The sequence below is a fragment of the Dama dama genome, chromosome 1, assembly GCF_033118175.1.
Source record: "Dama dama isolate Ldn47 chromosome 1, ASM3311817v1, whole genome shotgun sequence".
NCBI classification, from domain to species: Eukaryota; Metazoa; Chordata; class Mammalia; order Artiodactyla; family Cervidae; genus Dama; species Dama dama.
The window spans coordinates 64594079-64609340 of NC_083681.1; the positions used below are offsets into that span (position 1 = coordinate 64594079).

Here is a 15262-nt window from a genome sequence, read left to right on the forward strand (position 1 = left end):
CTCATTCCACAGATTGCCAAACTTCTTTCCACATGCTTGTACCTCAACAACATTCTAAATCCTCTCCTCTCTCCACCCATCGCAAGGTCACTCATAACTGGTTTCTCCATTTCCAGTCTCCTCCTCTTTGAAGAACAGCAGTGAAACAACAACCATCATCACAGTGGCCAATAGCTACAGAGTGCAGTAGGTCAGACACGGTCTCGCCCGGAGAATCCCCATGGACAGAGGTGCCTGGCAGGCTACAGTCCATGGGGTCGCATAGAGCTGGCCACGACTGACAGACTAAACACAGGGCAGATGCTGCTCTACACACTTCAGTCATGGACACATTCGCTCCCTGAATCCCATATCATTTCACTCCCACTTGTGGATGGAACAACAGTAGGACAGAGATTGAATGTCATGCTCAGGGTCACAGCATGTAAGTGACAGAGCTGGGATTTGAACTCAGGCTGGGTCTTTTAACTATTGCCTCTATCTAGCACAGCCAGCCTGACGGGTCTTTCTAGAATTCCACTTCTGTCTTTTCACTCTCCTGGAGACATCAACATGGGCTTGAATGTTTGCAAATGGGCAATAAGAAGCCAAATTCTTGATCCTAGCTTTTGAGATCTACCACCAACTGGACTTATCTTGACTGGCCAACCTGGCTTGTCATTGTAATAAGGGATTCATGATAAGGAAAGAATTGACTCTTCCCAAACTTCCCTGGTGGCACAGTGGATAAGAACCTGCCTGCCAGTGCAGGGGACACAGGTTCAATCCGTGGTCCTGGAAGATTCTACATGCCACGGAGCAACCAAGCCCGTGCGTCACAGCTGCTGAGGCTGCTCGTTAAAGTCTACAAGCTCCAACTATAATACTGAGGCCACGTGCTGCAGCTACTGGAGCCCAGGAGCCTAGAGCCCATGCTCTGTAGCAAGAGAGGCCACCACAATGAGAAGCCCGTGCAACGAAATGAAGGCTATCCCCAGCTCGTTGCAACTAGAGAAAAGCCCATGCACAGCAACCAAGACCCAGGGTAGCCAAAAATGAATTAATTAAAAAAAAGAGAATTGGCCCTTCTCTAAGCCAGCCCCCCTCCATGTTTAATCTTATGTACTTTCCAAGCTTTTTCTGTACTTACAATATCCTACTTCCTTTCCACCTACACTCAAGACTCAACTGAAGTTCTAACTATCCCGTGAATAAAAACACTGGCTTATTTGGATTGCCCCTTCCTTTCAATTCCCGCTGGAGTGTAAGAGAAAGCAATGTGGCTGACCAGTCAGTAATTCTTGAAAGTCCACTTGATGTTAAACCTGGCCAATCCTAGTTGAACAAGATAGATTTATTGCTCTTTGAAATGAAAGAGGATGTACATCATCAAGACAGTATTAGAGGGAATTCCCTGGTGGTCCAGTGGTTAAGAATCCATCTTCCTGCAGAGGACCTGGGTTTCATTCCTGGTCAGGGAACTAAGATCCCATGTGTCACATGACAACTAGAGAAAGCTCCCGAGCTGCAACGAAGACCCAGAACAACCAAAAAATTAAAAAAAAAATAATAATAATGAGAGTTTTAGAAAGAACTTATTCTAAGATTCGGGCTTCTATTAGGTGGTTTTGAGGAAGTTCCAGGGAAGTGGGGCTTTGCTGTGGATTGGATGCTATCAGTTAAGTGGAGGTAATTCTGTAATTGGCTATCTTTGTAAGTCTTCTCTAGGAGGAAGGAAAAATAGAGGCTAATACTGTAATTGGTAAAAAGAAGTAAAGACAGTCAGTGCTCTCAACCAGGAAAGGGGGATCACTGCTATTTTTTGGTTTGTATCATGAGCTTGCTTTTGCCTCTTCACTGACAAGATATAAAGCAGCCTTGTGTCTGCCTTGATCCATCACAGTCACAGAAGGATCATGCTGTGAAATAACTGATCTTCAGCAGGAGAACACCATAGCTTTGAAGTGAGTGCCAGACCAGCTCCTAGACACCAAGGCCTCACTGATAGAATGTCAGATGTTGGGGGTTCCATGTGTCTAAAACAAAACTAAACAAGAAACCACCACAAAAGAAATTAGAGCCAAACAAATCTGGATGAAACAGAAGCCTTCACCAGCTCCCCACAAAGGCATCCCCAGGCGACAACCACATTAATATTTCATGCAGTAACTTGTGATGACTTTTGTTCCGTGTCGACTTAGAGGGGGGCTGCAACTACGTTTGCAGAGTCCTCTTCCCTGTATGGCTCCAGGTTAGAGTGGGCACCAGGGAAACTTAACATGAGATTTGAAAAGGAGAGTAAAGCTACAGCCGTCTCCACGCTCCAGCAGTTGGTAAGAGCATCGGGCACCGTGGCCGTTCACACACAGCGTCACTGATTGGCTCGTTCACCCTTCCCGGGCGGGACAGCACCCTGGCCCACAGCCCCTCCCGTACCTGCTGGAAATCCTCTTCCAGCTTCTCCGAGTCTCCTGGACCAGGGGTGCGGGGGTGCAGGTCACTCAAATCATGGAGGTTGGGGACAGCAGAGACAGATATGACTTTCGATGTCTTGTGAGTTCCAGCTCGTCCTTTCTTTTCCAGTTTCACATTCAACTTTCCTTCACAGTTGCTGCCTGCTTGAATTCAGGTCCAACACCGGATGCAGAGGCCACAACCTCAAGGAGACTTTGCCACCAGTGCCCATAGTTGTCTGGTCATTGTAATCCCTTATGCTACATGGCCCTTAAAAGTTCTGAAAAATCCCTGATTGATATGCACTTCAGATTTCCAGCTAAGAAGAGATCCCTCATCCCTGGCATTCTATCCCTAAGATGTAAGGACCATCTGACAAAGAGAGATGGATGAGATTCCTCCGGTGCCAGGTATGGCCCAGGGACAGACTTGTATCTGACTCCCTTGTCCTGATTAGGACAAGGTTGAGTGCTCATAGTGAGGGCAGTACTGGGGCAGGGAGATCTAGGGAGAGTGGTAAGTGGCCATGACGATATAAAATAAGCAGCCACAGGTGGTGTCCCCCGGCCTAGGGCCAGACTCAGCTTCTGAAGGGAACAAAGTCATAGCAGAGATGATGTAACGGGAACCAAATCTGAGCGGTGAGGCAAAGACAGAAAATGACATAAAGAGAGTGTCAAGGAACTAGGGAATGTGATTCTGCAGGTGAGGAGTCAGACCAGCGTGAAAGAATGGAAGGTGTAAGTATGGATGCCCAGGTGAGACCTGGTAGATATGAAGGCTTTTTGGAGCTGTGCCCAGCTGGACAGTCCTGCCCCTGCCAGGGGTTAGAGGCACTGAGCTATATGTCAAGTACTATGTTCACTACTTTACACATTAGCTCACTGAATCCTCACAGCTACCACAAAAGACAGACTGCAGCATGCCAACCTAATAAAAGACGAAGTGACGCAGGTGACATTACGTGACTTGCCCAAGATCACTCAAAATAAGTAGAAAGAAAGGAATTTAGATCTTTTTGATCTGACTACCATTACACCTCCTGAGATCCAAACTTTCTAGGCTTAAAAACAGCAAGAAAAAACCTTTTGAGCAACCCGATAAATATTTGTCAAATCCAACAGTCCAGCTTAACCTACTGCGTGCTGGATGGTTGTTCCTCAGAAGTTGATACATTGTTCTCAGATTAAGCCAGGAGGATGGAAGGAGTGAGTGAAAGGTGGGGGGTGGGGAGCCTGACTTATGGAAAGCCCCAAGAAAGCCTAAACAAGAGAGAAAGTACCAGACATTCTCTGCTGGCTCAGGGAATGATGCAAAGACACAGAGCTGGGGACGCAGGTTGGGGGACAGAGGTGGCGTCCTGCCTTGGGGCTAAAGTCCTTGGGGTTGAAATTCTCTCTGATAAGGGAGGGAAGAGTGTCTGTTGGGGTCTGTAGGATGGGACTGTCCCCCACGTGTCCTGCACCAACCTTGGGCTTTCAGGCCTCAGGAGGTATGGAAAAGACCAAGAAGTTCCACAAGCCTTCAGGGGAGGAAGAGGAGGTCACTGAAAATCCGGCTGGGGAGCCTCCCAAGAAGGCTGCCTCTGTGGCAAGGAGGCTGAGTAACCCAAACAAACCAGTGTCAAGACGGAGTCCCCCCAGATCTCAGGAGTATCAGTGCAAGCCAGACCCCAAGAGCAGCCATGTGACCGGGGAGGACCGCAGAGTCCCAGGGAAGCAGAGAGAACTCCGCACAACTTACACTTGTTACAGACCTGAGCACCCAGTGTCCCCCAGACGCCCAGGAGTGAGAAGGTGCTACCACACACGCCCAAGAGCCTGCAGAAACTCAGGAGGCCTCCAGTGTCCCAGGGCTCAGTCACTTACGCCTCCATGGCACCATCTGGGACAGGAGGAGACTGGTGAAAGCCGGGGAGAAAGGATAAAAGAGTGAGTCACCCCAAAAAGAGAATGTTCCTGAAAAGACCACTTCAGGGACTGGATTGGATTCTTTTTTTTTTTTTTTCCTTTGCTATGTAATGAAAGTCAGGTGTGGGGCTTGAAAGGAAAGTTGTGTAAGTTCTAGAGAAGAATGAAGTAGTGGGTTCTTGGCATATCTCAATCGAGTGTGACTAATAGGTGATTCCAATTCAGATGCTATCAAAATATATCCTAGAGATTTCTGGAGGTTCCAAGCAGAGTTTTGTGCTTGAATGTACAACAGGAGAACCAGAGGGGTCACTAGAAATTGTCAAGGCCCTGGTATTTTCCTCTGCTTGTGCCTTATCTAATGGTGCCCATCTCCTCTCTCCCCTGCCCTATGAACAGCAAACTGCAGGCACTGGCATTGAAAAGATGGCACTGGCTTTGCTATATGCATTCTTTGGGAATGATGATCTATTAAAAGGCTGCCCCCAGCCACTGGTCCCAACACAGGTAGCTCAAAAAGGCTGCAGGCAGGAATCAGAGCCATAGGACATGTGTTCCGTGGGTCAGAAGCCAACCCTGGTTTTATTAAAGTATGTACAGGCGACTGGGAAGGAAAAAGACCACTCTGTGATATGGCCAATGCCACAGTCAGGCTTGCTGTCTGGGGCTGGCCTGCCAGTGGTTCTTTGGAAGTCGGTCTGGTTGGAGCCTTGGAAGAGACCTGATGAATCCAGTCTTGACCTTCTCTCGACCAGAGCTGACCATGGCATCTGCAGCACTAAAAGGCGGGCAGGGAAGGCCACTGGGTTGGTTGAATGGGGTGAATTTCTCTGCCACTCACATCATCTCTTTGGAAGAAACTGAGTTCTTGCAAGCAGCGTGGTAATCTTCCCAGGACCCCAGCAGTCAGGGAAGCAGTGGCCTACCAGAAAGTAAGCTCAACTCGCCCTCCACTGGTTTTGAAATCAGAAACCCAGGCACAGCCAAATTCACGGGCGGAATCCCACTTCGGGTCCATACCTCCCCGGCTGACACGTACACGGAAGGCTGCACAGAAACGCTCCTCCAGGGGCCTGCGGCTCACTTCATGTTTCTCTCGATCCAGTCTTTAAAAGGCAGCACTTTGGTGAAGGCCGTGGAGAGGCTGTGGCTACACGTCTTGTCGTAGCTCCAGCTGACCAGCCCCACCAGGTGCCAGCGGGGCTCCGGGGACGCCCGGCCCGGGAAGGACACGGCCGCGATGCCGCCCGTCTCAGCCGTGCAGATGTCGGAAGGGGCCGTGGGGTCGCGGCCGGCACAGAACATGTTGTCCGTGACGCTCACGGGGATGCCCTGCTCCTCGTGCTGCTCCTCACACAGCAGCGGGTCCGCCACCCTCACCACCCCCGAGCGCAGCGCATCGTCCTTGTAGCCGGGGCTCCTGGTGTCCGCCAGGACGTTCCAGCCGGCCACGGTGATGCGGGACTCCTGGAAGGAGGTGCTGAGATCCCGAGGGGCCGCCAGGCAGATGGGCTGGACGCGGGTGCTGATGCGAGCCTTGTCCAGGAGCTTCAGGATGGCAATGTCCGTATCCAGCAGGACGGGGTCGTAGTTGGGATGGAGGATGATTGCAGAGATCTACAAAGGTAAAGAATGGACAGCAGTGGTGAGCGGCCGACTCCACGGTGATGGCAACAGGCAAGCCCCAGGGCTCAATTATCGGGAGAAAATGTCTGAGAGCCAGCTGCAATTATTCGGACACACTTCGCTCAATGGATCATGAAAAGCAATTGCTCTGTTTCCAGGGTTGCAAACTGAAATGCCAACCAGGGCTGGCAGGTGGTTTTTAGATAAGTGGAGTAGACAAGTGAGGCTTTGCAGAACAGCAGTGTACAACCTATGCAGAGTGGGCAGCTGTCACTTTGCTTAACTGACTACAGCCACGCAGAGATGCTCATTTTGCCAAAGAAGAGACTCCAGACCTCTGGCTGAAACCTCCTGGTTTTTAAATGTTGGCAAATAGCTGATTAAAAAAATATACATTAGCACTATCAAAACACAAACCTCAACAGGCTACCAGCTGGCAACCTCTGGTCCACTGTAAACATTTCATTTACCCTCAAGCCAGTAAGAGAGAGCTACACCTAGGGTGGTCCACAAGACTTTTCCACCAAGCCTCCCCTGATTGTCCCCATTCTTGCTCATCACCCTCTTTGATGGAGCCCCCTGGAGCTTACATCTGTGATACGCTGTAACATTTTTATAGACTTGTTCTATATCTGAGCTCATTTACCCAGGGATTCTATTGTGCTGGATTAGTCACAATATACTAGTCTGTCTCTTCACCTAGCCTGTGGACTCTTGAGGGCAAAAGTCATGCCTTGTTCAGTTCTGTGTGTATTCCCAGTGAATGGCATGCTGTGGGAACCCAACAATAGATGGATGGATGGACAGGTGGATGAGCTAGATTGCATGAGAGGGTGGATGGTACAGAAGGAGGGAGGCAGGGAGGGAAAGAAAATAATATTAGAAATTTATTAGGAGTCTCTGTGTCCTCACAGTCTACCTAGCACCATGTCCTAAACATAATAGGTGGTTGGTTACCTTTTGATGACCCCAATGATAGAAGATATTTTTTATTATCTTACATAAAAATTTTTTTGGGGGGAAGACTCCATAGTCTTTCTACATGCCCCTTTCTAGTATCTGCCAATAATTAAAGATTAGGCATCTAGGTGGCACAGTTGGTAAAGAATCTGCTTGCCAATGCAGGAGATGCTAAAGACATGGGTTCAATCTCTGGGTCAGGAAGATCCCCTGCAGGAGGGCATGGCAATCCACTCCAGCATGCTTGCCTGGAGAATTCCATGGACAGAGGTGCCTGGTGGACTACAGTCCATGGGGTCACAAAGAGTCCGACAGTACTGAGCAACTAAGCATGCATGTGCCTAATATTTCCAGGCTCTGGACTGGATGCCAAGGTGACAGACTGACAGGATAACTGCTCTCCCGGTGCTGGGAGCTACCGAGAAAGAAACCGGACCTCCAGGCTGCAGCCCTCTCTCACCCGCAAGCTCTGGATGCTCTTCTCATCCCGGTCGTCATCCCTGTAGAATTTCCCCAGGACGACTTTGAGGTCTGCCGTCTTGATCACGGTGACCCTCCCCAGGTTGGTGACGCAGTGGGCAGCCACCACCACGGTGCGCTCGTTGACCAGGGCGCCGCTGCAGACCAGAAACCAGGCATCCTTGTGCAGACTGCCCCCGTGCACCCCGCCGGCCCTCCTGTAGATGGCAGCCTGCCACGGCCAGCGCGTGCCCTGGGTCTTCGGAGCAGAGACGTTCTCGGTTTTCCCACAGACTATGGAAAAAGCACCAGCTCAGTTAGATACATTCAGACCTTCCCATCCAGAGGGGAATGTGTCAATCAACCAACAGAGCACATATCTGGAAAGGTGGACCCTACAGATGTCAAGATCACAGCGCATCTAACCTGTTTTTTTTTTTTTTTTCTCTTTAAATACTAATCAACCACCTTAACATGCTTGGCTATAAAGTTGAGGGTTATAATTGGGAGTCTTACCATCCCATGCACTTACTGGGTAAGTTGCCTAATTCCTTAGAGCCTCAGTCTTCCTGCCTGCAAAATGGATACAGTAATCACAACTGTCTCCTAGGTTCTTGCAGAGAGTGGATGAGATGATGTATATAAACAGACTCAAAATATCATGACTATTACTATAAAGATGACCACCTCGAACTAAGCCATACTCTTCTCCTGTGACAAAAAGGATGGGGGTAGTAGCTCAGTATGTGCCAACGCCCATTCCGGATATTTCCATGTATTATCTCAGTAATCATTATTATAACCTGTAAGTGACTGATACCTCATTACTTACTAACAGTAATTAATTAAGTAAGTAAGTAATTACTAACAGTAATTAAACAGTAAGTAAGTAATTAATACCATTGAGTGATGAGGATGAAAACTGGGGCTCAGGTGACCAATATGATGTAACTAGAAGTTCTCTGGCACTTTTAACCCATCCCCACTTTGTGTTTAATAACTGTTCTGTCCCTTTTCTCCAAGTAAATGTGAAAAAATCATCCACAAGTATGCCCCCTCTTCCTCAAAAATTCATCTAAGATTTAATCATCTCTCCTGGGTAATAAGTTTAAGCCAAAGGAAGGAAACTCTATGTGGAATTTCAGACTTCACCAAGCTGGGGGAAAGTATTAGAGGACTATTCTTTTGGACAAGGATTTTTTTCCCCAAAAGTCTTCAACAGGGTCAGGGGCTTTTCATAGGCAGCCATGGGAGATTCAAGCTGCTTTAGCCCAAGGATGAGCCTTGACTCACTAGGGATGCAGGACGGGGCACGCCCACTCCACTTCCCAGTCCTTAGACACGTCCTCCGGCTGCTGCCCAGGCGGCGGTAGAAGGGTGAGATGCACTCGTACTGGAGCTGGGTGTGGAGATGTTGGTACCCAGGCGGCAGGTCTCCGAAGGGAAGGACTGGCTTCTTGGTAGGGGCGTCCTGCAGTTTCTGCTTGCTGAAGGCTGATGAGTATAGCTGGTGTAATGGTGTCTCCCTGCATCACGGCAGAGGGGCCCGGAGAGAGAGAGGAGGGCAGGAGACAGTCATTACAGCGCTTTTAGTATCCATGCCAAGCTCCACGAAGATGCTCGGTTACAAAGGAAGAAAACAGCAGCTATCTCGTCCTCTGTGTGTGTGTGACTTGCTCTCCCTTTCTCCTCTTACCTCTCTGTCTCTCTCGTGCACACACACATCTCTTCTGCCACTAAGCAGATTTTCTTGCACACTTCAACCTTCTATTTATTCCTCCATTTCCATTTCTGGCATGCCTCCAGCTACCCAGGGTTTTAACCAAAGAGCATAATATCTGACATAATAGCTGCTATCCAAAGGTATGCTATACACGCACACACACACACACCAATTAATTGTGAAATTAAACAAGAAAAGAAGTTAATTTCAAGGAAAGAAATCCAGGCGACTGCTCTGCTCTAACTATTATCATAATGGAGCAATATAAGGAATTGACTCGAACTAAACTGTGTTGATACAGTAGCTTGATTTAGCAACTAACGGGTGTAATTAGTCCACCTCAGAGAATAGAATCTTCTCTCAGAGCACATTGATTGGGAGAAATAAGAAGCGTTGTGTGCAAATGTGAAAAGGCCTTTTAAATGAGCCCTGAAGTTGAAGCCCCAGAGGCCACTCTGGGGTCCTTGGGAGAGAGGTATGCACACTACACAGCTTGTGCTCATTTTACATCAGTGCATAATGACTATTAACTGACATGTTAGATTTCCTTTAGGAATCAATGTTTTCATCCCTGTTTAATGCATGGAGAAAGGAAGCCCAGAGAGGTAGGTGGGGATGCTGAAGGGCACATAGGAAGCTAAGACAGGACCCCAGACAGCAGCACTGGGCAGTCACACTTCTCACCCTGATGTCCCTACCATACCAATCCAGTACCATTGTAAGAAATGCTTCATGTGTCCGTACAATGCTTTGCTCAGAGCAAATATTCCACCTCCATTGATTCCATTCGACAAATCTTTAGCTCATATTTAGGACCAGGTCTGAGGCTCAGGGGGCTTTTGTACTCGCAAACAAGCTCAGGTTTAGGCCACTGAAGGTATGCAGTGCCTTTGGGGGTTCTTGGGTGAGCCTGGCTGCTGAGACCATCATATCCTTGCCCCAGCAGCAAATCTTCCAGGAAGATATTTGCCTTGCATTTAATCCTTAACAATTTCTAGAGGCAAACATTATTGTGACTACCCTTATTTTTGAAAAGAGGAAACTAAAGGCTCTGCAAGCTTAAAAATTTGCCCAAGAATAGCCAGCACTAAAGAGAGATAACAGAAACAGCTCTTGAGCCCGTCCATCCAATCCAGTCATTCACTCATTCACTATTTTGGGGGTGTCCACGATGCGGCAGGCGCTATTCTAGGCACTAGAAGTTCAGCATGAATTAAACAGAAAATGTTCTTGCACGTGTAACTTTCACAATTTTTTTGGTGGGTTGTGAGGAGACAGAAATTGAACAGATAAACAAACAAATGTCAGTAGGACAATAGAACAATAGGATGCCAAGGTGAAAATTGGAGATCTCTGTAAAGGTCAGAGAATATTGGGTAAAGAAGTCAGCTCAGCAGTCAGGGTGGACGTAAGGTTGCTATCTTTTTTAAAGGATGGTCATGGAGGGTCTCTTTGCCAGGTAAAAACTGAGGAGGGAACTGAAGGAAGCCAGGCATTAAGCTTCGTTGAAATCCAGTGGAAGCAACTTCCCTAGCTTGCCACCAGGGGTCCCCACCTCTATCTTTCCAGGAGAAAAACTAGGTGGACCCCCTGCCCACCCCCCACCCCCCACCCACCGAGGCTTCACATCCTTCATCAGGGGCTAGTCATTCATCTCTGGTTCCTAGCTCCACTAGCCTACCTTATCTGATTGATCACTACCAAGGACATCTTCCTAAGCCACAACTGACTGTGTTTGGTAGGAATGCCATGTCCCTAAAAGCTGCATGATAAACACGCAGTCATTTTAGGAGGACTCAAGTATTAAAATCCAGCTCCTCAAAGGCCATCTTAGTCTGGCTTCCCACCAGCCACTGACTTTCCCACGATCCAGTGAAACCTGTACATCTTCCAACAGTTGCTACCTCTTGGCTAAAGGCAGCTAGCTAATAAGCCTCCATCTAACAAGCCCTTTTCTTTCCTGGCAAGTCAACACAGAGTGTCCCTAAGAAACCTCAGACTGTCTTTGGCCAAACACAAATAGGGAAAGGGGGTGGAGAAAGGAATGTTCATTTGCCTTTAAAGCAGAGTTCAGGTGTTTCAACCTCACCTTGACTGAACCTGCATTGGAAGAACTTTCCGCCTCACCAGGTCTGAGATCTTTGGTTCTCGGCAGGCTAGGAAAAAAAAAGATAACGCTACATAATCCTTTTCCATACTAATCGTTCACACCATGAATTCAGGTTGATACCTGACCACCCTCTCTGGACACCAGGGCACATTCCCCAGGCTCTCAGAGGTGAGACGTGTCAGCCAAGCATGAACAGCTCGCTCAGCAAAAGAGGATGCCAAGAGACTTCCCTGGTGGTCCAGTGGTTAAGAATCCACCTGCCAATGAAGGAGAGCCAGGTCCGATCCCTTGTCCAGGAAGATCCCACATGCTGCAGGGCAACTAAGCCTGTGAGCCACAAATACTGAGCCCATGCTCTAGAGTCTGTACTCTATAACAAGCAAAGCCACCCCGATGAGAAGCCCATGAGTGCAACTAAGCCCCAGCATGGCCCAAAGTAAATAAATGCATTTTTTTAAAAAACAGAGCATGCTGAGTTTCATTTATTAATAAAAAGGCAGCCCGCTTGGAAGAACCCAAGTAGAATAAACACATCTGCAGAGCTGCTCCACCCAGGTGATATGAAAGTGTGAAAGGATTAGTTGCTCAGTTGTGTCCGACTCTTTGTGACCCCATAGACTGTAGCCCACCAGGCTCTTCTGTCCATGGAATTCTCCAGGCAAGAATACTGGAGTGGGTTGCCATGCCCTCCTCCAGGGGATCTTCCCCACCCAGGGATCAAACCCATGTCTCCTGCCTTGCATGGCAGATTCTTTCCTATCTGAGCCACCAGGGAAGCCCAGTGATATGAAGCAATAGTACTTAATAGAACTATCCGTTCACATAAATTGTATTAGCAAACTAGATCAATATGGAATAAAAGCCAAGGGCAAGGTTCTAAAATATAGCCCAAGATAGGAAATCACAAGGTTCTCATTTAAAACTGAACAGCAGTGTCAACCAACAATAAGTCTTGAGTAACTGATTCCTCCAGGTCCTTTCTCTGCGATTAAGGCTTCTAATGATCCTTTGAGGGCAACTCAAAGCCTGGTTTAATTTTGTTGAAGTCTCTCTTTCTTCACAAGTGAAAAGGAATCCTTCCCATCTCACTTTCCCAATCAAGCAGCCAACATTTGTCTAATTAGCAACCTAGGGAACTCTAGTTGTATTAATTTGTAAGAGAAGGGTTGACAAAAAATCTCCAAGGACATAGGTAACACCATTTCCATACCTAATGAAATCAAGAATCATAGTCTGTGCTGGTGGGGATGAAGGTCACTCCTGGCTAAAGTCTAAAGCCTTCCTTTCACAAACTTGTTCTTTCATTCCTTTCCCCATGATTCAGGTTGTTGACAAACACTCAGAAGGCAAAGTGGAGGACTGAAGCAAATTATCTGGATAATCTAGACGAAGGATATGCTTTTCTTCCCAGGAAATAGAGAGATAGTTTTGTGTGTGTGTGTGTGTGTGTGTTGCTTGCTCAGTCCTGCCGCTGAAAAGAGAGCTGTTGTTGACCTGGAGCAACAAGTGAATCAACTTGATAAAAAACTATGGGGCTTCCCCAGTGGCCTTCCCAGGTGGTAAGGATCCACCTGCTAATGCAGGAGACACGGGTTTGATCCCTGATCCTGGAAAATCCACATACCATGGAGCAACCAAGCCTGTGTGCCACAACTACTAATCCCGGAAACCTGTGCTCTAGAGCCTGGAAACCTCACCGACTGAGCCTACCCACCCTAGAGCCCGTCCTCCGCAACAAGAGAAGCCCCTGCAGCAAAGAGCAGCCTCCACTCTCCACAACTAGAGAAAAGCCCGTGCAGCCAAAAATAAATAAAAAGTAGATAGATAAATAAAATAAATAAAAAGTAGATAGACAAATAAAAGAAACTACATATGCCTACTGTCATGGAGTCAGGTCCAAACTTCCTTATGCAATGTCCCATTTGTTCTGGTCTCAAACTACCCTTTAAAATTTACCTCCCAGATTCCCCTATTGACTCATTTTTTTACTTACCATGATTCTTTCACTTCTGCCTATACCACTTTTTGTCTTCCAACTGGAATATCGTCCCAACTCCTCTCTATCTCAGTAAATCCTTCCCTGCTTCCCAGAGGGGCTCCAGTCCCCCTAGCTACAGGAGAACTGGAGCTCATATTTCTCAGAATACACACCACTCATTTGCTCTATAACTCTCCTTTGAACGTTCAAGGGTTTATTGTCTTTTAAAGATGCTTTTAAACATTTTAACATTTCAAACTTCCCTCCACACAGGCTGCCAGGGATGATGTGTCTATTGTGTCTTTTATTTCTTGCATTGATTTAATGTTGCACAGAGAGTAGATAAATGTAGCCATATAAATGCATATTAATTGTTTCAGTTCTATCCTTGGGGTTACACATAAAAAACAGCCTTGTCATCTCTCTAAACTGCTCTGATAGCTACATCTCTCTTCTTGATCACATCAAGACATTGTGATGAGGATAAACTGGTTCTTTGGCAGTCTAAAAAAGAAGCACATGTTTTATGGATGGTTTTCAAAATAATAATGTATGGTTTCAGTAAGAACTTAAAAGAGAAAGGCAATTTTTTTTCCAGGGCTTCAAAAACAGGTATGGGAGCTACCAAAATGTCCAGCAACTCCACTTATCTCTACAGACTTCAGAAATACTTGCCAGTTACCTTTTATACAGATTGGCTGTTTGCCTGACCATTCTCCATTCTGCTGGCAAGTTCTCATCTCATTACCACTGAGAACATAGGAGCCGTTACAAAAGAAGGTCAGGACGGTGCCGATTTTTGCATAGCGGCCATGGATAAGCCCAGGGCCTCCTGTGATTTTCTTGTACCCATTGACTGGGCCCCCAGGGTCTGAGCAGTTTCTTTCTTCAAGGACTGAAAGTAAAAAGAAAAGAAAAGAAAAGGAGAGTTATTAAGAGTCTGAAGCATTCCATTTTAGCACTGAATCTTTTCACATCTCATTGAATTAAAAATGCAGTGATATGGAGCCTGCTAACAATGGTATTCAAAGGAATTACCAAGAGAAAACGCATAACAGAAAAATGCACGCATTAGACATATCTTCTTGTTTTAACAATTTATTCTTAAATTGAGAACTGTTTCATACCATATATATATATAAATTTGACACCACATCAGGCTCTCATGTAATCACATTCATTTGCCTCCCAAATTTGTGAAAGCTGGACAGGCCTGGACAAAATAAACATTTTGCCTAGATTTTATGATCAGTGTGCGAGGATTATTGGTTTTCAGTATTGCAATATCATCTCCTTCATTCCCTAAAGCTTGGGCAATTAAACCAAACTACTCAGTTTCCTATTTGTGTTATACCCAGAAAGTAGAATAGATTAGAAATGAGAGTACGTTTATGAATTCAGATTTTCTATTCCATCTGCCAGAACACTGGGTGTGTTAAAAGTTGCAATTAAAAAACACCAGAGGCAATATAAATTCAGAGATACAACAAATTCCCCTAATTTCCAAATAGAACTTTTCATCTAAACATTTAACAATACTCATTATAGGAGATCTCTATTCTCTCATTCACGCTGCACAGCTACTTAAGAGTAAAATTGGCATCAACAAAACTATCCTGAGCATCATACAGGATATTAGATATATGCTGGAAATATTCGATCAGCTAGACAATATATTTTTCTCAGATGGATTATGGTACAATACTGAGTATTACTTGCCTAAGGATAGAGTAAGTCCCCTTAGAATTCAACCTTTAATTACTGAGTTTAGATACCAATCACTCTATCAGGCTCCCTAGTCTCTTTTTAATCATTTTTCTAAGATATGGGCTCATCCCTATAAAACAGGGACTTTCCAGGTGTCTCGATGGTAAAGAATCTGCCTGCCAATACAGGAGACACAGGTTTGATCTCTCATCCAGGAAGATGCCCCTGGAGCAGGAAATGGCCACCCACTCCAGCATTCTTGCCTGAAAAATCCCATGAACAGAGGTGCCTGGCGAGGTAGCAGAGAGTCAGACACAACTGAGCACTCCAAAAAACAGTCACCACACAACACAGTT

At 46.5% G+C, this 15262-nt stretch overlaps 1 protein-coding gene across 1 annotated transcript in view; it reads right to left on the reverse strand.

Annotated features, from left to right (window-relative positions):
- Positions 1–4893: 4893 nt before the first annotated feature.
- The window catches only part of PAMR1 (peptidase domain containing associated with muscle regeneration 1), a 77057-nt gene continuing 66688 nt past the window's right edge, over positions 4894–15262 (reverse strand). The window contains exons 7-11 of the mRNA XM_061151946.1: positions 13882–14094; positions 11201–11267; positions 8682–8914; positions 7390–7682; positions 4894–5960 (exon numbers count right to left, since the gene is read on the reverse strand). Coding sequence (XP_061007929.1) covers positions 5424–5960; positions 7390–7682; positions 8682–8914; positions 11201–11267; positions 13882–14094 — 1343 coding nt within the window. The 3' untranslated portion in view covers positions 4894–5423. The remainder of the gene's footprint in view (positions 5961–7389; positions 7683–8681; positions 8915–11200; positions 11268–13881; positions 14095–15262) is intronic.